This window comes from Pseudonaja textilis, chromosome 1 (genome assembly GCF_049901715.1).
Source record: "Pseudonaja textilis isolate UNSWEBS1 chromosome 1, rPseTex1.2, whole genome shotgun sequence".
NCBI lineage: Eukaryota > Metazoa > Chordata > Lepidosauria > Squamata > Elapidae > Pseudonaja > Pseudonaja textilis.
This window is the reverse complement of record NC_141990.1, coordinates 302,223,779-302,249,340: the sequence shown is the minus strand read 5'-3', so window position 1 is coordinate 302,249,340 and position 25,562 is coordinate 302,223,779. Positions and strand designations below refer to the sequence as shown.

At 40.4% G+C, this 25,562-nt stretch overlaps 1 protein-coding gene across 2 annotated transcripts in view; it reads right to left on the bottom strand.

The window, feature by feature from the left end:
• AKT1 (AKT serine/threonine kinase 1) overlaps positions 1-22,812 on the bottom strand; it is a 97,989-nt gene extending 75,177 nt beyond the window's left edge. Inside the window, exons 1-2 of one of the 2 annotated variants that reach the window (XM_026698587.2) lie at positions 22,322-22,812; positions 2,810-2,954 (exon numbers count right to left, since the gene is read on the bottom strand). In XM_026698587.2, the coding sequence (XP_026554372.1) occupies positions 2,810-2,855 (46 nt within the window). In that variant the 5' untranslated portion in view covers positions 2,856-2,954; positions 22,322-22,812. The remainder of the gene's footprint in view (positions 1-2,809; positions 2,955-22,321) is intronic. The other variant, XM_087922281.1, reaches the window with a different exon arrangement.
• Positions 22,813-25,562: the final 2,750 nt, after the last annotated feature.

Sequence of the window (25,562 nt, the reverse complement as noted above, 5' to 3'; positions counted from 1 at the left end):
GGTCAAGAGGTGACTAAGCTGTGTGTGACAGTGAGGAAGGCCTCCTGATCCAGGAAAGAGTGCACACCTGTTTAACCTGTGCAAAGCCTCCCCCGCCTTCAGCCATAGCTGCTACTTGCAACAGGAGCTGCCCAGCAAGACTTCCAAATTCCATACCAACAGCGTCTGAGAGTGCTACCTTGACAACGTACCTCTTTATTGATTTTTTCCTTTTGCTTGAAACAGAAAAAATGAAATTATGACATGTGGTTCTAAAACAGATTATAAAATGTAAACATTATCAATTGATATGATAAAATAATTTATAACTGCTGTAAAAGAAAATCAGTCACTTGTTTTTATTTTCAAAATATCTCTAGAGTACTATGTGCGACCTAGAGGCTCTCTTAGAAATAAGAGATTATGTTGAGGGCGAATATTTTGTTCTGTAGCATGACAGCTTCCCATTAATGACTCTTTGAAACAGTGACATTTTGAAGGAGGACCTGATGTCAAAGGACATAAGAATAGTTGCAATATGATCTGGAGTTGGGGGAAGTTAACATCATTTCCTTGTCTTCTGGCTCTATAATTCTATGAGGTCAACCTCTACTGCAAAGGGGAAGAGTCTATTTAATCAGCCTATCCTAGATTACTGATGAATCCACCAAGGCAGGGCTGGGGAACTATGGCTCTTTTATGACCTGTGGACTTCAACTTCCAGAATTTCCCAGCCAGCCATGCTGGCTCAGGAATTCTGGGAGTTAAAAGTCCATAGGACATAAAAGGGTCATAGTTCCTCACCCCTGCACTAAGGTATCAGAGGGAACTTGGAATTATTCCTGAGATGCCTAGTTCAGTTGAGGCCTTGGTTGCAACTTGGAATGAGCATGTGACAAGGGACTTGGACTGGATAATCCTTATGTGAACTTTCTGTGTTCGTGGATCTCATAGGGTGCCCTAGTTTACAGAATAACTCCAGGAGAAGAGACAGCGCACCTATAACATTGCTGGAGGAAGACTAGAACCAAAGCCAACAAGGCAAAAGTGAGAACCTTTGTTATTTTGTGGTGTAAGAGTAGTAAAAAATAGTCTACTTCTCCACTTTTACAGCACCCGCAGATAGCTGGATCAGCAACTCAGCAGGTGTCTATGTCTCTTCTGGGTAAATGGATTGCATGGAAGTATATCCACTTATTCAAGATAGGAAATGGAAAAGAAAATTCTGGGGTGCTGGAGAACCACCTGAAGGGCTAAAGGGATGGGTTATTGCTAAATAGTGTTATTTTGACTAGTACATTTGCAAAAAGGAGCATAATTCTCTCGAAACTTCAAACACCTCCTCCTCTGATTTAAAAGAATCACTGAGGTCTGCTTTAGAAGCCCATAAAATACAAGCACTCCCATTTCTACTTTTTGTTTTGTTTCCCAGAAAAAATCTTGCACAAAACAGGAAGCCTCATTCATACATCTGTGGTTGCCAGCTTGAATAGATGTAACCTGTTTATTACAGTAGCGGTAACAACACACAACTTTCTTGCAACAAGAGGCAAATATCCCCTTTTCTCCACTTTGCTACCATTCCTTATTTGGGGGAGCATTTATCTAAATAGCTTCAGGAGTATCCCACTTCAGCTTCTGAAGACTAGTATTTTACTATTTTGCTGGACCACTGAAAAAGGACTTTTATGCTGGTCTATGACCATAATAAAGTTTAAGAAAAACAAACACAGCAATTTTGTTTTAGTTACTTTTAACTGAATTTCACTCACTGCTTTTACTCCTACTGTTCCTCCATCACCTGTGTTTAAGGCAGCTTACAAAATCTGGCAAAAAGGCAGGTTTAAAGGGACTAAAGGTAGCATGGGATCCATAGGGGTAGAAGGGGAAAATCAGGAAAGTCAAAAGAGCAGCCATGGCTGCACGATCAAAAACTCACTCCTTTTTTTACATGTAGGAAGGGGATGGGTTATATGTGGGTCTGATTGGGGTAGATTGCAAGGGTGATGCAGAAATATAATTTTATGTCATTTTATTCCCTTTTACATATTTATGTATTCAATTGTTGTATTTTATCCTATAACTATTGTATTTTACCCTACTCCAATTTTAAATTGTTTGTTTGGAATTTTATTGGTAATATGTGTTTGAACCTATACAGTGACATGAACTATAGGCTAATCTATCTATCTATCCATCCATCCATCTACCATATCTTTTCTCTCTCTCTCTCTCTCTCTCTGCATACATACGTACGTACGTACGTACGTGTGTGTGTGTCAGTGATGGTATTCTACCAGTTCGGTCTAGTGGCAATGAGTAGCAGAGACCAAACTGGTTCTCTCAACCACTCTGCTGTTGGGCCTGCCCACCTGGGCTCCCATGCTCACCTTTATCAATACTCTGCTTTTGAAGCGCAGCTGCTTTGCGCGGCACAGCAGAGTGCTGCGCGGCAGCTGCTGAAGCAACTGGGAGAGTGCAGGCTTGTAGGTTGTGAGTTGGAATGCCTCTGCGCCTGCGCAAACGCCTCTGCTCTTGCACAAAGTCCGTGTTTGGCGCGCACATACATGCAAAGTGTGTGCAGGCGCACGAAGTGCACCCACCAAGCCACACCCACTGAACCAGTGGTAGAAGTTTTTGAATCCCACCACTGGGGTGTGTGTCTGTGTGTGTGTGTGTGTGTGTGTGTGTGTAGGAAGGGGCAAAGTTATGATTATGTAGTTGCGACCCCCCCTCTTGACTTTTTTGGCAGTACCTGGTCTTCCCTGAATAAGAAGAATGAAAGGATGGATTCCGAAGATGCTATGTGCACCTGGGTGAACTGGCTTACCCCTTTTGTGCAGCCATCCCTCCTTCACTATTGCGACTTCATTCATAATGGCGGAATTTCAGCTGTGTTGGTTGCCAAAAGTTCCACCCCTTCGCTGCAGGTAAAAGGATTCAACTCCTTCTCCTCTACTTTTCTTCAGCTACACCTAATGAAAAGAGAAGGAATAGCACAGCATCAATCTCGTGTAAACAAAAACATAGGTTAATAATAGAAATATATGATGAAGATTTATTTTGCCTGAAACACAAGCAAAACCCAGAGCAAAACATACAAGTGGAAGAAAAAGAAACAGCAACGGCAGTGATTTGTATTTAAGGATCTCGCATATTCATGGGATCAGCAAATATGGAAATGATTTCAGTAGTTAAGATGCTACATCATCTGGACAGAAGGAAATCAATCTCAATAAGATCTTGAACTATGGAGAATTGTCGAAATGAAGATTTCCCAGTGTTACAGATAAATCCCAGCATTTATATTTTAGTTTACTTAAACATTCTGTTATCACACTATTTAGCTGTTTTGGCACTTTAGGTGTTGACTCTTATCTCAACACTGAACACTATCGGGGCTGCATCTATGTGTAAAACCTAGGTTTGAGAGCTTTCTATATCACAACCTAAGTCACCTATGCACCCTAGCCTTATTTTGTTTTACTTTGCAAAACAAAAACAGGGCCCAGCCACAGGATCTTTAAAATGTACAAATAAATATTGATGATTCTGTGGAACATAAAACAAAGATAAGATTCATCCAAGAGGTTTCTTTACTCTTGGTTAAATGCAATATGGGAGCCCAGCCACTGTAGTTTCTAAACCATGGTGTATAGCTTATAATTAATTGTGTGAACCTAGCCAACTGTTCTGTTTATTTGGGTAAGGGAAATTACATGTTTGTTGCTATTGCTCTCGTACTCCCCATTTCTTGCTTTGGATACTGAAATCTTAATTTACCAGACTTTGATATAACAGACTTTGTATGCAACAGATGCTATTTTGTAAAGAGAATGATTGCCTCTGCTAGCTTCCTGGTTTGGAGAAAGAGCCTCTCTAGCCTTCAGAATGATCATTTCTAAGGTTAGGGAGGCTCTTTTATGGCCAGGAAGCTAAGGAATGTGATTGTTCTGGATGTTAGAAAAACTCTTTCATCAGATGCAGAAAAAGACAAAAGATAAGTGGACCAGGCATGGTGGGATGTAGAGGGCTTCTGCCCACTAGTGAGCCCGTAGCCCCTGAGGCACCCCAAGTGATTGCTTAATGACCACAACTGGGAGGCCTGGGATTGTGGCTGCTGAACAAAAAAGTTATATGGTGTCTTAATGACCAAGATTCAGGTCCCAAATGTGATTGTAAGTCAAGGACTATCTGTATCATGGAAGGTTGGAACTGTTTTCAAAACTCAAAGCTGAGTTTTATTTTCCCATTTTGTACATTGGTCGTTGAGATTGACAGGGGACAATTAACTGACAATCACAGTATAATCAGACTGCAGAGGAAAGATTTAAAAGCAAGGCCTTCACAATGCCAAATAAAGTAGGAATAACTCAGTTCAAATTACAATTTTAGGTTATTAAGCTAAGACATGTAATAAGCCTTATGTGTACATATACAGTTCTGTTCTTCCTTCTTTACTGCTCAGTGTTTTGCAATACATTTTGGAAGTCTTCAGAATTATGGGAAACCAGACACCAGGTTTAAAATAAGTTTCAACATTAAACCCATTTCAGACTTTGGTTTGTTCTGAAGCTGGAATTTGTTATTTCTCAGTTCAAATACAACACGACTATGATTAAATAAAAACCTCCAGAACCAAACAACATGAACTCAAGTGCACCTGCCAGTCTTCTTGTCCCAGAATAAAATTTTAATATCCAACAGGAAGTTGGCATATTTCAAAACGCACCATCAATCTTTGCTATTGACTTTACAGGCTCTGCAGGCATTGCTAGAAAATAAAAATGATGCATGGCTGCAACCTAATTCTTCATAAATAAAGACACCATCCTGGAGCACTGATAAGAAAAACTGAAAAAGCAGTATGGTTAATATATGGGTAGTCCTCAATGTATGACTGGTTATTTATCATTCAATGTTACACAGACTTCCCGAGGTACATAGGAGCTTTTCTTGAAGTTACAATGGCCACACACAACCCATGGTCACATGATCACATTTTGGATGCTTGGCAATTGACTCACCTTTATGGACATTCACAGTGTCTCACGATCACATGACTGTGATTTGGGACACTTTTTACCATTTCCAATGCTTACTTCCAGTTATCATTAAAAAAAAAAACCAACCATTGGAGAAAATTGATTCACTAAATGACCACAGCATTTAGTTTGCTTAATAACCATGGCATTCACTTAAACTGCAGCAAAAATATTTAAAAAGTCAGGTCTGGTCACAGGATGCCATGACTTAAGACCATCATTCTTAGCTCAATTTTATGGTTGTAAGTCAACCCCTGTAAGTTAGTGAGACCCACTGATAAAAGCTCTAACATCAACTCAGTTTAAAATCTCATCATATATTGGATCATAACTTCCATATCGTAACAAGTCCCCATAACAAATCCTCAGTTAATGACAATAATTGGGACTGGAATTTCCATCGCTAAGTAATGCGGCTGTAAACTACAATACCCATGACCTCATTGCTTTGTAATGGCAATCTCAGCAAACTCTGCTGTCACCGTTAAGCAAAGATCACCTTGTGTCTTCCTGGCAGCATTCAACAAACAATTACAGAGAAGCTGTCAGGAAGTTGGGGAGGGCTCACAAACAGGCCAGTGACCAAATATGTGACTGCTATGGCCCAGCACAAGGACAGCCAAGTTGGGGTGGCTGCTGCTGTGGGTGGGAGGGGGCAAAAGACCTTTCCCACTCCCAGAGCCTTCTCATCCTGGACATGAATTGTTTAAAACTTCTACTCTCAAAACGATGTTATAGAGCATTGCACACCAGAACAACTAGACACAAGGACATTTTTTCCTCTGCATGCCATCGCTCTGCTAAACAACTAATTCCCACAATACCATCAAACTATTTACTAAGACTGTTATTACTATTCTTCTTCTCATTCTTCCTATTACCTACCTCCTTTTCTACTCATGACTATGACCTTGTTGCTTGTATCTTTAGTATTTGCATTGTTTTATTTAGTTTCCTATTATGATTTTGATTGCTTATTTAGTATCCTATGACTATCACTAAGTGTTGTATCTTATGATTTATGATGCATTTATGATGACTACGATCATGATTTATCACTTACAACTTTTATGTACACTGAGAGCTTGTGCACCAAAGACAAATTCCTTGTGTGTCCAATCACACTTGGCCGTAAAGAATTCTATTCTATTCTAAAAAGTGGCTGCTGAATGCAGTGTAGCATCAGGGCAGCCAGTCCAGGGGTGAGGACTTCAAGACATCCTGTGCTCCATTGCCCCAAATTCACCATCTTTTCCGTCCTGCTGACAAAGTGTGTCCACCTGGCCATTTGTAAGGCAGCTATTAGCCATGTGGAACCTTCTCCCTGAGGCCTTGGGTGACTTTGAGAAGTCAGGAAGAAAGTTTTGCGAAGGGCCAGGCCAGATGTGGCTCAATAATGGTGGGAGGAAGATCAGCTGTGGGCAGTTGTGGTGATGGAGTGCGGGACGACAGGGTGGTGGAGTGCAGAACAGCCAAAAAGGCAGAGATGAGGAGAAATAAGCAGTGGGGGAAAGTTGAAGCACCTCCTATGATCATAAATAAGGGTGTGATACCAAGTGCCCAAATTTTGATCACAAGACCACCAGGGCACTGCAACAGCCATAATTTCAAGGACTGGTCATTATGCCATCCATTCAATGCTGTCATAACTTTGAACTGTCACTGAACAAATGGTCTTTAAGTGAGAACTACCCATAGAATAATGAAACTAAAAACAGCCTAGGAATAAGCTGCTGACTCCTATCTCACTAAACTGAAAATTTCAACAAGAAACCTTTCTTTTGGCAGCAATAGAGAAATGTTAATACGGACAGTTCTACTGTAATAAAAAAGCTGCTATCTACCGAATTCAAAAGCAGCAGTTCAGAGAAAGCCATATCTTTTCCTGGTATTTATTAATTAAGAAACAAAACAAAATAAAAACTTAGCACCTTAGCAACGAACTTCTCACTGTAGTTATTTTTCCTTTAAGGAAATGTCTTATCTGCTGCTTGTTAGCAAAACTGAATGTAAATCTATGCAAATTCACCAAGGAAGTGAAACAAAAGTCTATTATCATGAGAGAAAAACCTCACTTCCAAGAACAGCATTGTAGCTGAAGCAGAAGTATCTTTCATATCCTCAGTTTTAGCATTTTCCCACTCAATGTTTTCTAAAGCTGCCTTGCACTGACTCACACAGTACTTCTGAATGGATGACTGCAGTATCAGGCAGTAAAGGTAGTGGTCAGTTTGCAACCATAGTGGAGCCCAGAATTTTGGCTTTAAGTTTGTAAGTCGCAATTGTAAGTTGATGCACCATCTTTTTTTTTACAACAGTCATAAACTAAATCATGTAGTTGTTACGAAAATCAAATGGTTATTAAACAAATTCATTCTTTCAAATGGCCAATTATTCTCAGAAAACGAATAAAAAAAGTCACAAATTACAGTGATGTGATTGCAGGAGAACCTTAAGCAGTTATAAATGCAAGCTGCAATCTAAACTGCAATCACATGATCACGAGGTGTGGGTCCCCATAACTTCAAAGATGGGTCGTACGTGGCTTTTAAAGAAATCTGTCATAGATAAGTTTAAATAGTTTTAAGTGTTTGTTGATCAAGGATTATTTGTACTTCACATTTGTGAATATAGTCATTGCTTCTTTTTTTCTTCAACTGAGTTCACTCTGCAATTAGTTAAATCAGTTGACCTGGAGGCATCCAAAAACTAGGAGAGAAATCCACAAAACCATGTGAGGCTTCAATGTAGTGTCCTCAAATTGTACTACTAAATGCCCTGACACTGTTTTTCCAACAAATCTGAGATACAAAATAATGCAAAAATACAGTTGCTCAACATTGTCTCCAGATAACCACCCACCCATCCTCCAAGCTTCACATCTCCAATCAGTAAGACTAGCCTATTATTCAAGGCTAATATACATTTAAGTACAATGCAAGCAAGTTAGAAGAGGTGGAATCTTGTTAAGAGGACAATCTTGCAGCCTAAGTTTGTTGGAAACCATATTAATCTGGTAAATAGCTGGTAAAGGCAAAGGTTTTCCTTATACACTCTAAGGCAGTGGTTGCCAACCAGTGGGCCAGGGACCATTGGTGGTTCGCGAGAAAATTTTGGTGGTCAGCAGAGAAATGTCACCCACAAAGCACACCCCAAAGCAGTTAATCCAGGCTGAGCGGGAACACAAGACTACGCCACCCACATAGCCCACGGGAATATAAGGCTTGCTTTGCTTGCATTGTGAACACAAGGTAGTGAGGGGAGGGGGGGAAAGGCAGAGGGGGGGAACTTGCCCCACTCACCTGCCTGGCCACCAGGCTGCTTCTTTCTGTTCTTTCTTCTTCTGCTTTTGGTTGCATGCAAGGAAAGCAGCAAAAGTCTTTCTTTCTCTCCCCCAAACTCCACCAGAAATGAGTCTTTGGGACCCTGCAAGGCATCCTGCTCCAAGAGGCTGCACTGGCACAATAAGTCTCACAAAGACTCATTTCTGGCAGAATTTGGGGGAGAAAAAGAAAAACTTCTGCTACTTCTGCTGCTTTCCTTGCATGAAGCCAAAAGTCTCTCCCCTCCTGAGAACGAAGCTGGAGACAGTATCCTGCGATCCCAAATAAAAAATGATTGATCGGAAGGAAAACAGGGTGGGGAATTTTCCTGCAGACTTTTTGGGGGATTTTCCCAGGGTCTCTGGTCTGCAGGATTTAAAATTATGAGTTTGGTGGTCCCTGAGGTCCAAAAGGTTGGCGACCCCTGACTCACAGGCAATGTAGCTGAGGAAGCCAGAGCTGCCTGAAGACATTTCTACGATCACGTGTCTGACATGACTATGTGCCAAAAGCACATGGAATTCCGTTATCTTCCCACCAAAGTGATACCTATTCATCTACTTGTATTTGCATGCTTTCAAACTGCTAGGTGGGCAGGATCTGGGGCAAGTAACAGGAGCCCATCCTGTTGCATGGCGCTCAACCCAGTTTTCCAGCTGTCAAGCTCAGTATCTTTAATCACTGAGCCATTGCGTCCCCTATGAATAGCTAGTAAAACAATACAAATTGCTACCAAGTAAGCCAAGAAAGAAATGACACCAATGTCTCTGTTCTTCAATGTGGTGTTTTTCTATGAAAGTGAAATAGAGAAATGATGAAATAAGCTGTTTGCCCTCCCCCAAGATTAAACTCCAGTTCACCTATGGCTAGAAGTGATTCACTGTAAAGCCATGTCAAAAGGAGGCTGGATTCACATGAAAGGCCAGAAGCAATTTGGGGTCTACGTGCAGCTTCTTAGCTGTCCCAGCTCTCATCTCTAAAGGTACTATGGTGGTCCTCAATTAAACAGCAGTGCTGAATTAATGGTAAGTATGATTGGTCCATGAAGTTCCAGCCATCACAGTGTGTCCTGCAGTCACAATATAAAAACTTGGAAACCAACCTGGATTTCCAACCAATGTAGTATCCTATGGTCACATGACCGCGATTCGCAACCTTCTCTGCTGGCTTCCCACAAACAAAGTCAATGGGGAAGCCGGCAGAAAGTCCAAAGTCAGAAGACTCAGTCATGTAAGCTCCTCACTTAACGATTCATGACGATTCATTTAATAATAGTAACCAGGGACTGCCAGAACTGCTGTCATTAAGTGTCATGGTCACATGACATAATGATTTACAACTGCATCACTTAGCGATGGAAATTCCAGTCTCAATTACCATTGTTAACAAGGACTACCTGTTCAATGCCAGAAATATAGTGGGACTTTTTTGTTATTTATCTGCAGCTAAGATTAACGTGCTACATGTACAAAGTCAATAATTTCCTGTATCTACTAGAGGTATCTGCCCAAGTTTCTCACAATGTAAATAGCTAAGAAATGACATCATTTGTTGATTTTTCAACATTAAAAATTCCCTGAATGTTAAGTCTCATTTTTTATTTTTATGTTCAAGTGTATAGAATTCACTTGGCAGTGCAAAGCCAAGAAAAAGGTTTGCAAAGACGCTATAGAACTCAGTGGCATTTAGGTATGAAGACATGTGCAATAGATTGCACCACTCATCTTCCCCATTCTACAAAGTTTAACTTCACAGAGGAGAGAAAACAAATTCTACATACCTTTGCTCTAAATTAAATAACATGCAGGAGTCAAAATAGTTCACATTCAGGAAGGAACGGAGCCAGAGCAATAATGTTATAGAAGCAACGTAACTTAGCAATCATCAATGATTTATTCTGAATAGGCTATAATGGAGCATGTTTGTTAATATGCAACTATGCAAAACTTAGGTTTGCCCCAGAAAGCACACAACGTGTTTCCCAAATGCCCTAAATTACTAGAAGTTTTCATCACAGTCATCATATATCAAAAATAAAAAGAGTTTTCCTTGATGAACAATGGTACAAATTATAAAAAGTAAACCAATAAATAAAATGGATGCAAATACCTTCACTTGGAAAATAATTTGTAGAACTGTTGTGAACACGGGTCATTCAAGGTGACCATATCTTGTTTTCTTAGCTACTGGCCATGTGATAAGAGCAGTACAAGTAAATCAAAGTACAAAGATGTGAAACTTCTATGAAAGTTTATACAGTAACAGAAATATGCCATCTCATAGATTAAAAAAAGTACAGTAAACATCCACCAGCATTTCTGATTTAACATTATATATTTATGTATTCACCATAATATTTAAGCTACTGATATCCAAAATATAATTCTGATGAGAAAATACATATTGTCAGAATCCCTTTAGATCAAGGTATTGTAAACTGGGGTTGTAAATGGCTTAGTTGGTGGAATGAATGAATATATCAATCCGTCCATCCATACTCTGTAAGGTGCACTCTGGTTGTATGCTGGGGCCAGATTTATTTTTATTTTTTAAAGGCTCCTTACAACATCTAGACAGTGCTATGAAAAAGCATTCATGACTATTTGGATTTTCGGAATTTTTAAATGAGACTGCCACTTTTAAGTAATCAGAGCTCCATGTGAACCCTATTGATATAGAAAGGGATTTCGGGTAAACAAACACTATCAGAGGTTGGTGCCTACTTGCATTTGTTTCATAAACAAAGTAATTCAATGTGTGATATGTCAATGCAAAAAAGTAATCACTTCCTTAATGGCTGTACAGAATGATCTTTATTTGCAATAAGTACAGTACAATCAAATATTTCTTGTGACTGGTAATTGGTCTCTCAGTGTTCTGCAGGTATTTTGATCCATTCTTCCATAGCGAAGTACCACAATTCAGTTTCTAGCATTAACTGCTTGTTTTAAGTCCTGTAACTTCTTGATGAAGTTTAGGACTTTGGCTTGACCATTCCATTTTTCTTTCTTTCTCAATTACATTGAGGGCTGTATCAGTATTGTGGTTGTCCCCCGGGGGGGCGGGGGGGTAGCTGGAGTGGTCATCGGTGACTGGGCGAGGCCTGGAGGCGTGGCTAGCTCATCGCTTGCATGGGGGGCTGTGGGGATGAGGTGAGGCAGGGGGCAGAGCAGCTGCTGCCAGAAACCATTGGCCACTGCGTGCTCACCGACCTTTCTGCGTGCGGGGGGGAGGGGGGGGATGGTTTCCAGCACTAGCCAGAGCCTGCTGGCCCCTCAGCTCGTGCACTCTGCAGCTCCGGAAACTACTCCACCAGGCTGGCCATCCAAGCAGGTGTGGCAGCAGCATCAGCAGCAGGCACGGGGGAGGCACATGATGTGGACTGCTGGATGTGCTTACTCTGTCCCACTGTCTGTTTTTGCTTGTGATTGAGAGCAGGTTGCCACTGGTCATCTTCTCCTTGGCCCCCTTGTGGGTCTTGCCCTTGGCCTGCTTGTAGAGCGTGTTCTCCTTACGCACCTGATGCACCTGCGCCCTGCTCTGGGCTGCTGCCGCTCGGCAGACTCACCCAGTCTGAAGGAGGCGAACTCAGGTGTATGCTTTCTTCAACAAACCCCACTAATAGCAGACAACCCATTACATTTCGTATAATCTAGATGAGAAAATTAAGTGTACATTAACTTTATCATTACAACATCCACATAGATTCTAAACAAACAATGTATTTTTTTTAAATGAGGCACAGGTAGTCCTCCATTTATGATCATAATTGAGCTCAAAATTTCTGTTGCTAAATGGGACAGTAAAGTGAATTTTGCCCCATTTTACAATCTTGCCACAGTCGTTAAGTGAACCACTGCAGTTGTTAAGTTGTAACACGGTTGTTAAATGAATCTGGCTTCTCCATTTACTTTGTTTGCCAAAAGGCCACAAAAGAGGACTGCATGACCCGAGGACACTGCAACCTTCATAAATATGGGTCAGTTGCCAAGTATCTGAAATTTGATCACATGACCATAGGACAGCTGCAAAGGCCATAAGTATGAAAAACAGTCTTAAGACACTTTTCTTCTGAGTCATTGTAGCTTTGAACAGTCACTAAATGAACTTTTGTAAGTTGAAGATTACCTGTACTAATGCATTTAATGGATAGTTGAGATAAACAGTCACATCTCCCTTCAGCAAATCAATCCTTCACTGTAACTCAGAACTGACTAATTCATAAAGCTGACTCAAAAATACCACAGGATAATAAGGCTAGGCAGCACACTTAGGGGGAAAGGCAAGATCCAAGAGCTACCATGCAAAGCAGATAGCTGGGATTTCCCTGTTTTTGCCTATAGTGAACAGAACTGGGGCCCCTTTATTTTTCAAAAATTGCACACTAGTAAGCCTATTTTAAAGCTTAGCATTGCAGTTTCATGTACCTGAAAATGGTAAGAATTCATGCCTTTCATTTTCAATCAAAATCAAATTCATATAACGTATGCATACTATTCATCATTCTGAATACCAAAAAAACCAAAATGTTTTCTAGAAAGTACCTCTTAAGAGATTGCAAAAATAATCTGAATTTTTAAAATATGCATGAAAGTTAAATATAATTAAATTACAAATATAAATAAAATCACATTACAGTATTGTGTGCTCCTATTTACTGTATTTCAACCCGTCAATCATGCTCTGTGCCAAGGAGGCACCATCAATTCAAGGTGAAGGACATCTCCACCCTGAGCTGAGCAGGAGATGTAGCCAAGTTCTTAATGTGATGTTTGGAGGATGCGAGAGACTGGATGGGATTAAACAGTGAAATTGTATCCCCCAAAAAACCAGTTTGGCTGTTATTCAGAAATCTCTTTAGTTCCAGGTTAATCCCACTTTTGGTCTTTAGAAAGAGCGTGGTTGGAGGTTCCCTTAGGCTTCAGGTTTCTGAATAACAGCAGGTAGAGACTGATGCCAGAAGCATTCCCCAACTCTGGCTGGTGTCTCAAGTGCAACTGTTTTTAAAGTGAGATACCTCGGAGGTAATCAATCACATTCTTATCACTTTACCATTGGATTCTTGCAGTGTTGTCTTCATGGAGCTGCCTTTGAAAACTGCTTGGAAGTTACAGCTGGTTCAAAATGCCTATTTGCAGCTGGGCAACAGTCATTTTAGCAGAATCACAATTATTCTATGGCAGGGGTGTCCAAGTCGCGGTGTCACATGACGTATCGTGAATTTTTGCCCCTTCGCTAAACCGGGCATGGGCGTGGCCAGCGTGGGACACATCCAACCCACGGGCTGCAAGTTTGATAGTCCTGCTCTAGGGGGCTTCACTAGTTACCAATAGGTTTCTAAGTACAAGTCAAAGTGTTATCTGACCTATAAAGCCCTTCATGGCTTAGAAGTACCTCTGTGTCATCTTTGGATTGTTCCAAGTATAATTTGCTTGTATATTCAATTTGGTAAGATGTATTTCTGATTCTTACCCTCCCATCTGGTTGGTGATGGTGCTGGGTAGTAGATGTTGGATGGATACACTGGCATTTTGGATAACCCCGTGGGGCTCCCCCTTGCAATCAGAATGGCCCTTTTCTATTGGGAAAAGATAAAGACAGTTCTCGTGGATCAGGTTTTGGGATTACAGTTTAGGCTTATTGCTTGCTATTCATAGCTGACTAGTTGTCAATGTTGGGAAACCCTGCCCTAAAGTTAAGCTTGACTTCTGTATCTACACAAACCAGTCCAGATAGTTTTCTTGGCAACAATGTAAAAATGGTTTTTCACCACCTTCTTTCAATGTATTTTTTCTAACTTCCCCATCTAGTCTATAGCCATGGGATCCTCTAGAAGTCGGCTAGCCAAGAATTAAACATTTTTGACCCTGTTAGTTTTACACAACATCAGCACAATCATTAGGTGCTGCTATTGTGGATGGTTACCTCCTGTTAAACCAATTACTGGTTTATATAACCTATTTCTCTTTATTAAACAACCATAATTTCGCAACAAAACCAGGGGAAATTTGTTCCTATTTTATTTCAAAATATTTTTTTGAAATGGAGAAACCTATGGCTCTCAACATTATGTGACTCAAGACTCACCCCCATTTCATTTTTGTTTAGGATGACCTAAATTTGAAGAATCATAGATTATGTTAAACCAGCAGTAATCTATCTTGACCTTCCAAATATATTACAATTTCTAGCATGCCTAAGGCAACGTGGCTAATAGTGAAGTCTGATGGAAGATGTATTTCAATAATATAAGAATGCTACAATGTGGTTTTGTCAGCCTTCAAGATTTTCTCCCTTTGCTTTGCATCTTTCGGCTGTCATAAGTAATGGGGGGAGGAGTGGGGAAATGATTGTGGAAAGTGAGATGGAGGTGTTACAAACCAGAACAGTATAAACTGGGGGGGGGGGGTACATTCTTGCTTAGGTTTCTATCCTATGCTATGCGCAGCTGCAACCTTTTATCAAACTATGTCAAGGTCAATGGACAGAAGCCTCATCACCACCTGGAGATGCCCACACGATGATCTACACAACTTTTAATTGGATGAGCCAATTGAACTATTGGGGGTGGGAACGTTGCCATTACTTTGTATATGTGATTTATGCACCCATTTTCTCAGATTCAGAATTCTTTTGCTGCTACCACTTGATTTCCAGTAAAAGATATCTTTTCTCTGATTAAAGGAGTCTTAAGTATTTCTTTCTTGGATTTTGAATGGAGCACCAGCTGACAGGTTTTGTATACAGGTTTTGCAGCCCGCTTGAATCCAGGCACTACGATCCACAAATCATGGTTTATGGCTTTAAGTATTGAAAATAAAAGCCAAATCAAGCCTCAACATATGTGATATCAATCAGCAGCATTACCATTCTTAATTCTCTGTGAGTTATTTTACTTGATCTTTCAACTAAATACATAGGTATTGGGTGGGGAAAGTTTAAAAATGATGTTGTTTAAACCTGCCACTGCCACAAGGGTTGATCCCCTTTTCCTGAATGTTATCACAACAAATGTAAGGTACAGCTTGTGAACTGTGGTCTTATTAAGCTACTCATGTAAACATGGACATAGTGCAGAAGTAGAGTTTCAATGCCCTCCACATAAACAAGAGCCAAGAAATCCCTGCTCACAAGACACTCCTGTAAATTAATTAATTGGCTGTCACAAAATGCTGATCTCTATCAATAATCACTTAAAATGCAAAGAGATTCCTTCTCTTTTTGTCATATGCAAGGGGAGCCGATGATACTAGTTACTTTTTTATTAATTCAGTTTGCATAGCTCTTCATCAGAAAAATGAAATTATGGAATGAAAAAATTACAGAACAGAAATAAAATATAGGAAAATTTAAAGCATACATTATAAAACCCCACACGAAAGCAGCAATCACATCAAAAGAAACAACAACAACAAAAAACAAGGTAGAAAGATGCATCTTAAACAAGAATAGATGGTTGTGAGTTTAAATGGATATTGTAGGCCATGTACTCCAATTGTGGAACCATGTCTCCCAATGGTTTCTACCATCCTATCAGATCAGACAGTGTGGGCAAGCTGTGTCCCATCATTGAAGCAATGTCACTTTGGATGGGGGAGCTAGGATGTGTTCCTTCTCTGTCATAGCACCCATCTTTTGAACAGCTTTCTGCTTCTGAGACACAGCTGACTCCAACCCTGCTGATATTTTGAAGACCATTAACACCTTACTATTCTTCCAGGTACCGGGGCCAATGTAGTCTGATATGGGTGAAAGTGTACTGGTTGTTAAATTTCTTCCTTAGGAACCTTAAATTGCTCCTTTTTATGTTACAGATTGGGATTTTGTTTTGTTTTTATTTATTCATTGTTTAGGGAGCTTTCAGTAGATGGACAGCCATACAAATATGGCTTTATTTATTAACAAATAAATAAAATCTTTTGCTCTACTAAACTATTCCCCAAAGCTGGCCATCTGGTCCTCATTTGAAACTATTCCATGAAGATTCCATGACAATTCTAAGCCAATTATTTCAGCCTCTTTAGAATAATCAAAGACATTTGATTGTGGAAGTTGCCCAGTGCATGTCCCAAATGCAAAGAGAGTTGGATTCAGTATTGCCAGTCTGACAGCTGTTTTGCAGTCTCAGGAAGAGGATTTCCTCCTCATCAATAACTTGATCATTCAGGTCAAAACATGAACCTCTTCCTCAGCCAGACCCATTAGTTGCATATTCTGTTGGGTCCTTCAGAGTCTTTCAAAGAAAATGAAAGTGAATTTCCACTTGCACTTTGACATGCTTGTGAAAGTCAGATTTGGCTTTTCCAGATTCATTTAACACATAAATAGAGGATTCCTGGCTTCCAGAGCAAAATATTCTGGTAGTAAAGGAATACCACCACTCATCCAACTACTCCCTCCGCCCTGTACAGTGGGAACAGTTTCATGGCTGAATAAATATTAATTATCTGGAATAGTAGCTTCATGGGGCTGCCTTCCAAGAAACCAAGTATAATTGAAATTACTGGAGTATTCTTAACGTTTGTGTGTGCTATAAAATCCAAACAATTAAATATGTCAATTAATATCATTCCTAGGCATCATTTCTACTCTTACATAAAAACATGCTCTCCACTCCCACCAAATGGCTCACTTACAAATAATAAGTAGTATGACAAGTTCCAAGTTATCTTTTTTCTACTATGCTTCCAAACAGCTCAAGGTTGTAAGCAAGAATTTCCTTCAGGTGATTAGCAGGGAATATTTTGAAAAGTGGACATGCCTTTCATTTCATGCTTCGAAATGTGAACAGGACTGTAACTAGGTAAAAACATCGGTGACAGGTAACTTTCATACACAAGGTTACATACTACAGTCTTTAGTACAGCCCCTCTTTTTATACTTTACAAAAATTTACTTTCTCTAAACAAACCTCCAGCCACCATTCATCAGTCATCATCATTGTGCAGAAAGCCAGTGGAATAAGATGGTTATGGAGTACTGTATATCAAGGATACTTTGATTTAAATCTCCACCTCTCTAGAGTTTATTCTTTCTCAATTAAACCTACCCACCTGACTGCTAAGATTAAAAACTCCCATGTAAACCCTCACCAAACCAGATATAAACATTGTCCCTGCTTCTGGACCGACAACCTTTAGTAAACTAAACTGACTTCTGATTTGTGAATTATTAAGGGTACAGAGAATGGATAAGTAATGAAAGTAAGTAAGGATAAATAATGAAAACTACAAATCCCATATCTTAAATTCAACTGTTCTTTCTGCCAAGCTATAACCCATATTTAAAATCAGCAACTAAAGGATATATCAAAATCCAGAGAATCAGACATCCCTATCAATTCCATATCCAAAGCTAAAATCAGAAGAACAGCTTACATATTGCAATGACAATTCAGAATACAGTTAATCATTACTGCACATATATGGCTTCAGCAAGCTAACTGAAATGTGCAAACAAAACTGTTCCTGAATTAGAAATATTTGGCTATAGTTGCGTTTAAAATTTGACATTTAAACCGATCCATTTTACAGAAATTGTGATAACAGAAGCTGGCACGATCTTGTACTCGCCATTTCAGACTGCAAGTATTTTTTTTAAATACAGTCCTATGAAACCCCCACCCCCACCCCATCTCTGCATCTGGAAAAGTATTTGTGCCATTTTAACACAAGTAGGATTGTTTAAAGAAATGTATATGTTATGTTGCACACAAATCTGTGTTATTTGGCATGACAATTTTAACCCTTCATTATTGCATCCCACTGCAAGTCAGACTTTTTAGGATAACTCCTCATGAAACGATGGAAAAAAAGGGAAGAAGAGAGCAACTTCACAATAAATACTGTATTTTAGATTAGACATGATCATACCAAGGAAACAGATATGATGAAGCCATAACTTTTAAGTAAAGCAAAATGGTCAACTGTTATAAGCCATCCAATGCCACTTAAGTGAGATGGGAGGTCATACAGAATGAATGAATCAATAAAGCAGCTTTAGACCCAGGAATACAGACTGCATATTCTGACTTCATTAATATTATCACACATTTACATAGAGTCAGAGTAACTTGCACCTCTAGAAATTTGCAAACTACCAAGCACTGCAAAGGTACTTCTTGTACATAACCACTTACAACATTGTGCCAGCGCTGCAATGACAGTCTGGAGGCACTGCAGATAGTGTATATAGGGCAATTTTTCAGAAACTAATGTGCCATCCTGCAACCTCAAATTTCAGATTTGGACCACTGGTCCATCAACCAAAGAGTAGACAGACATAAACTTTACAGGGTTTCATCTTCTCAGCCTGCTCTAAATTTGTTAAGATTGAACCTAGGAATTTCTGTTGCTTAGCATCTAATGGAGAGACTGGCCTAAAGTCATGCTTCCTGCTCCAAACCTATTCCTTAATCACTTGTTATACTGGTCACCATCAACTCCAATTTGCCTATTTGGATTTTTTATTTGGGATGCAAGAAATTTAACCTGATACCTTCCACAAATATACCATGTGCTATTACGCTATATCAATGAACAGATTATTTCCAAAGACGAAGACTATGTGCAACTTTGTATGATGCCCAGGAAAAGTTTGAAATGTGCAGGGACTTCCCTATTATACACCATTTGGGGAATGCAAAAGTAAAACCCTGTCAGTTTACTGATAGTTCCCATGCATATTGTAAAATAAACCAATCTTTTGTGCAGGGGACTTGAATCACACTTAGCATGTAGAAATGTTCCATTAAAATCCTACCAATTTATTTTGTTGGACATGATAACATCTTATACAACTTGAAAATACAGAAAAGAGAAAGTCAAGGGTCAATGCACTGAATTTTTAAAGCAAGTTCTCCACATAATAAAAGAAAAAAAGCAATTTGTCCATTACCTTGGGTTGTTACTACACATTTGTTGTTCAAGCACAAAATCTTAAGTATGTGCTAGTTTATTATGGTACCATGCAGAGTTTTTCTTTACCCTAGGTGGATTTGATTCATGTGTCAGATAACCTGTGGTTCACTTTGTCCTTGGCAAAAATTCACCTTGTGATACTTTTTTTTTCCTGATCTACCACTAAGAACTGTTGCAAGAATAAATGAAAAACAAATCTTAAGGAAACTATTTTGAACACCCTGAAGTAAAGCAGAATATAAATTTGATATAGGTAAATCAGAAATATTTTGATTGATTTTGGTTTCCAGGTTCATTTCATGGAGTCTTTCCTATACTAGTACATATTATCTCTGGTAATATCTCCCTCAACAGCCATCATTTCTGGCACAAAGGTTTTAAAACATTAATAACTCCATTGGTCCAAGATAACTAAATGAAAATATTGTGGCTATGAATCAAAAGTCAATAGTTCAGTTGGAACTTTTGAAGTTCATTTACCTGTAAACAAATATAGTGGTGATAATTAACCTGGACAGCCTTGGGGGAAAAAGACCCATAATTTATGGTATAAAAGGAAACTTGTTTTGGGGGTATATTCACAGCAAAGACAAAGGTGAATGAATTATACAAACCAAAATTTCACTGCAACTGGATTCTGTCCTCACATTGAAATTCTTCCTCCCTGAAAGTTACTGTTTACTTTCTAGTATGTACTCAGATAGACAGAAAAAGAAGAAACAAAACTGAAAAAATAACTGGTATCATACAAAGAACTCTCCAGAAAGAACCCGAATCCTGATTTTCTTGATCCTAGTTTTAATACCAGGCTAGGTTCACACAAAATGATAACACGACATATGGTTGATCTGGCTTTGGTTCATAACATGATGCACCCAGCCACTTTGTTTACATACCCTGCTTTAGGGCAGGAGTACAAAAAGGGCAATAGCCAAGCCATGTTTGTTTTCCTTTTGGGGAGGATTTTAGAGAGCATTAAGGAGCAAATAGATGCTCTAAATGTGGCAGATGCTTCTGATATCAATATTAAGCTTTAAAATTCCTACATCCCTTCCAAAAGGGGACCCACCTCTTTTTGGATGCAATTCTTAACATGGCATGCAAAGTTAAATCATCTTTCAGCTTACAGAAGTTGCACATCTATTGTTTAGGCTTGGGGAAGTTATACAGTGTGAATCCAGCCAATTATGATGTGCGCAATAAACCAAGGCTAAACAAACCATGGCTCAGCGCAATCTATGAACCACCAATGGTTCTCATATTAAAGAAGAGGAGGACATAGGCAGAAGCAGTTTTTCTTGGCATTACTATTACCCATCTGCCAGCAGTCACTGGAACCACAGGTTGCTCCCTGGACAGTCCTTTCAGCTCTTACCTCTATCATCACAAAAACATATCTTTAAATTATCAAGATTGTTTACAGCAAGAAAACTGGATGTATTTGTATGGCTGGACTATTTCTGTATAGGTTCATACTGTTCTCTGCCATTTACACACACGTGCCAAAAATGGCAGGAACTGGAATTTGCAATCAACAGCTAACCTCCATTTCAAATTCCAGCTCCTGAACATTTCATTGGTGGTTGGTTTAGGTTACTTGCTTTAGGTTCACATGATGCATAAAAGGATATATGAAGAGGTGAGCATATATTAGCCAACAATAGACGGTTAGTCGCCCATACAAATATCCTCCTGCGCAGTTACTACTCATGTTTATGAACCTTTACAGTCTGAACATGTTGTAATGCAGAGACTATATGATCTGTATGACTTCATGAATACTGTTCAAATCAATGGGGCATTTTCAGGACATTAAAACCATGAATTCTAACGTTCTGTCCAAGATACACACACAGTGTTCACTGAAGAATTTGGCTTCCAAAAAACCCTCTTTATTTTAAAAAGTAAATTGATCAAACTTTAAACAAAGGATACTTGGTTATTTCACTTTCTGGGGGGGGGATTTTACACAGGGCCACAGGCTTTGGCAAGCAACTGAACACACTCCACATGAGGAGACAGGACCATTCCAGCTATCCAACATGTGTCCTCCTAGCACGACATGCGTCCTCCTAGCATGACATGCGGCTTTGCCTCATTCACGTTGTCTGGGTATATGCATCTTAGAAACATAACGTGTGAACCCACCGCGTGTCTTTTCCCAAGCTAGGATCAACGAATCAAACCCAAGGGGATGGCGCAGGGAGAGCCGTTGGGTTTTTCTAGTGCTGAATGGCGGGGGGAAGGAAAAGAAATATTGGATGCTCCCTTAAAGCTCCCTCCTTCTTCGCTGCTGCGCAGGCAGAGACTCGGCTACCTAGGAAGTAAAGAAGGAAGACGAACGAGATCCTGTCTCTTTCCTGCTCAAACAGCTGTGGCCAGCAAATGGGGAAGCCAGAGGTAAACAAACACCGCAGAGAAAAGGGGAGGGGAGCCAGCGGAGCAACAATTCTTTGCTTCCGATTCTCTTGCAAAGGCAGACCCCGCTACGGAAATTCTTTTCAGTTCCTCTCTTCCCTCCGACTTGGGTCAAAATTGTCCCCAGAGTCAACTGCCCGGTCCCGGCGAAAAAGGGAGATGGAAAAGAAAACAAACGGAGAGGACCCAAGCAGGGCGCCGGGGGGGGTGCGGGGGCAAAAGGACTTATCGCACGCGCCCACCGAGAGACCCCTCGCCGTTTTTCCTCCCTTTTCGGGTGCAACCCGTTCCCAAAGCCTGGCGCCCAGCTGCAGCTGCAGCAAGCACCAGCACCAGCACAGCCGCCGCCACTGCAATGCACTAAAAGGTGGGTGGGGGGATGTGGAGAACGGGGGGGAAGAATAAAGAAATTGAATCCGGCCAGGCCTCTGAGCGAGAAAGAGAGTCACTTTTTACAACGAGCCATTTGCCAAACCAGCAGCTTCCCCAGACGCAGCGGGAAAGCAGAAAGAGGTGCAGCGGAGCCCGGCCGGGCGCTCCAGACAATGAGCCAGCAAGGGCAGCCGAAAGGCAGAGCAGGCCCCATAGCTGCTTCCTCCCCATCTCTAACCTGGGAACGGCGCGACGGCTCACTTACATGGCCTGGAAGGGTTGCAATGAAAGCCGCTGGCCGGAGCCGAGGCCTAGGCGAGCTGTTGCAGGCGCCTCCGCCTTGCTGCTGGTACCGCTGGTCTCCCAGGGAATCAGCCCATGGAGCTCTTCGCCTGCATCGGTAATGAATGGAGGCCAGAAAGGTTGCCAGCGGCCGAAGGCGCTCGGGCTCCTGTTCTCTATCCAGGCTCCCTTTGAAAGAGAGAAACGAGGCAAGCTGGGCGTTGTGGGCTTGGAGCGCGTAGCTGCTGCCGTTCCCAGTTCCTCCAGCTTCCCTTCCTTTCCCTTCTTTGACTCACTCGCGCACACACTCTCTCTGTCTCTTCCCCGGAACGCCCGCGGGGTCCTACCGCCCGGCATGCTCCTCTCCTTGTTTCCATTCAATTTTTTAAAATAAATAATAACAAACGGCAGCCTCCCGCGCCAACGTACAGACTTCACAAAGCATCCTTCAGGAAGCTCTCGCCCACTTGCCTCACGCCTCCCGGTTTACCAACGCGCCCCTTTTCTTTGCTTCCTCGGTTCACCCGGTGCTGCTTTGGCGTTTGGAGGTTGCCGACCTAGGTGCGTTTACCTAGCCCTGAACTCAATGGGTCTTACTCTGGAGGAGAGACACGCAGACCCGCCTTACTGGGGTTAAGTAGGCAGTGTAGGAATAAATCGCAGATAATTCAGTGTAATATTTTTACATCGCTTCTCATTGTTAAAAATCTCAAAACGATTTGCATTGGATAAAATGTACTAACTTTTTTTTTAAAGTAACATACAAAAAAATGATGGGAAAGGGGAAAACAATTCGTTCATTCAAAATTCATACAAGATTTTAACATTAATAGGAATAAACTACAGGGTTGTGTGTTGAGTCCCTTACTCTATACTCATTAGGTGCATGACTGCAATTCCCACCCACGTTAGTAATACTATTACTAAATTTGCAGATGATACAACAGTGGTGGGACTCAGCTGGGGGATGGATAAATCTGCCTACCAAGATGACCTGGACTGATTGCTTTAGTGGTGTGGAGACAATAACTTGGACGTCAACACTAATAAGACCGAGGAGCTTATAGTGGATTACAGAAGGAATAGTTCAGACATCCAGCCCTTGGTTATCAATGGAGATCAAATGGAGCAGTTAAGTTTCTGGGTGTTACCATATAAGACAACCTGACCTGGGGTGCTCACATTGCAGCCCTGGTCAAAAGGGCCCAGCAGAGATTACCTGAGACTTCTCAGAAAATAACAACTGAATGAAAAACTGCTGGTGACCTTCTACTGCTGCACCATAGAGAGTATCTTAACTTACTGCACCTCTTTATGGTTTGCCAATTGTACAGTGGCAGATAGGAAAGCACTCCAGAGGTTTAACATCATTGCCCAGAAGATCATTGATTGTCCTCTCCCCTCTTTGGAAGGGCTTTATAGCTCCTGCTGTCTTAAAAAAGTTCAAAACATTCTCAAAGATCCATCTCATCCTGGGAACCCTTTTTTTGAACTATTACCATCTGGCAAGACGGTACAGGATAATAAAAACAAGGACAAATAGGCTGAAAAACAGCTTCTATCCCAGGGCACTAACTCTATTGAATTCTAATGTATAGTGCAATATTAATGCAATATCAGGGGTTTTCAATTCAATGTATAGAATGTGAAGGATGTGTGTTTTTATTTTCATAGTCATAATATACAGTGAAGATGGTATTTAATTTCATTATATGAGGTGCAATGACAATAAAGTAAACTAAACTACTTTGCTAAGTTCATATAGTGCCTTAAACCTTTTACAATATGTAATGAAATTTGTTTGGCTTGATCTTACTGTGTTTTACAAACTTAGCCAAGTGCTATTTATCCGGTAAATCCAGCCAACTCATTTGGAATGTGTGAAACTAGTCAGTTTTTTAGAAATAAAAATAAAAAATACAGTTTTGGAATAAAGTTTCACAGTCGTTCAAAGTGACAAAACATCAAAAGACCACACAATACCATAATACGTAATACCTGGAGGGCAGTAGTATTTATAATGCTTAATATAGCAGTGATACTTCAAGGGGAAGGGATGAAAATATGAGATGATAAATGGAATGCATGGAGTATTATTTATTATAGTTATGGCTCAATCCCTGCCTTTTTTCCCATCCAATGTTAGCCATACAAATTCTCCTTACAAAAAAAGGATCTTTCAATACTTGCTTACTTGCCTAAAGTACAGAAATCAACCAGAATTTATATTCCTTGTTGCTCACTTTTGGAGTAGAGTATATTATAGAGTACTCTTTGTAGTAGTTAATCCAGGCTAGATTACTTCCTCCAAACCCAGCATTACTGGACAGCCCTGTTAGAGTGTGATAGCAAACATTGACTTCAATGTAGCCAATTTTCTGTTGTTAGAACTTGGCCTCATGCTTGGTGGTGGTGGTGGTGGTGGGGGGGTTTCTGGGATTTTTTTTAAAAAAAATTGATTCCACGGAGTTTGAAAATCCTTGGGTTATAGTGTTGGACAAGGAGTGGAGAAATCTAGATTTAAATCCATTTCCAGCCATAGAATCCGGTTTCTTGGGGGACTGCCTATTTCCATAACATCTGCCCTGCTGATCTGATTTGGCAGGTTGGCACACTCTTGAGTTCCGTAGATTAAGAAATGTAATTCTGTCCTCTCTATGACAGTGCCTATCTTCTGGAATGAGGTTTCCCCCCAATATTCAAATGCCCCCCCACCCTGCTGCTGTTTTAAAGGGTGCTGAAGACTCTTTGCAAGCATGATTTAAATCTTGTTCTTTTCCTTTGTTCCCATCTGGATTTATCACTGCAGTCTTTTCTTGTTTTAATGTTTTTCCAACAATCTGCATGCCACCCAGAGTCACTGGGAGTTGGGTGGCATATACAGTTAATCAATTAATTATAAACATCTTATTAGGTGATTTGGGGCCAGTTAATTTATTTCCACCCAGTCTACTCTACAAGATTGTTGTAGGAAGTGTTTGAGAAGGGAGTGATAATTATGCTGCTTGCACTGGCTAAAAATATGTCAGAATGTAAATCTAATGAGCACTTTTACATTGATTTTTCTCCAAGAGAAAAGGTGGAATACACATCTGAAATTTATATCTTATTGTTAAGCCTCACTTGACTTGCCTTAAGCTCAATTTCGATTTACTGAATAGGCCACAATATATCACTAAGCCATGGTTTATAAATGGCACTGGCTGGATTGCACTTCATTATAA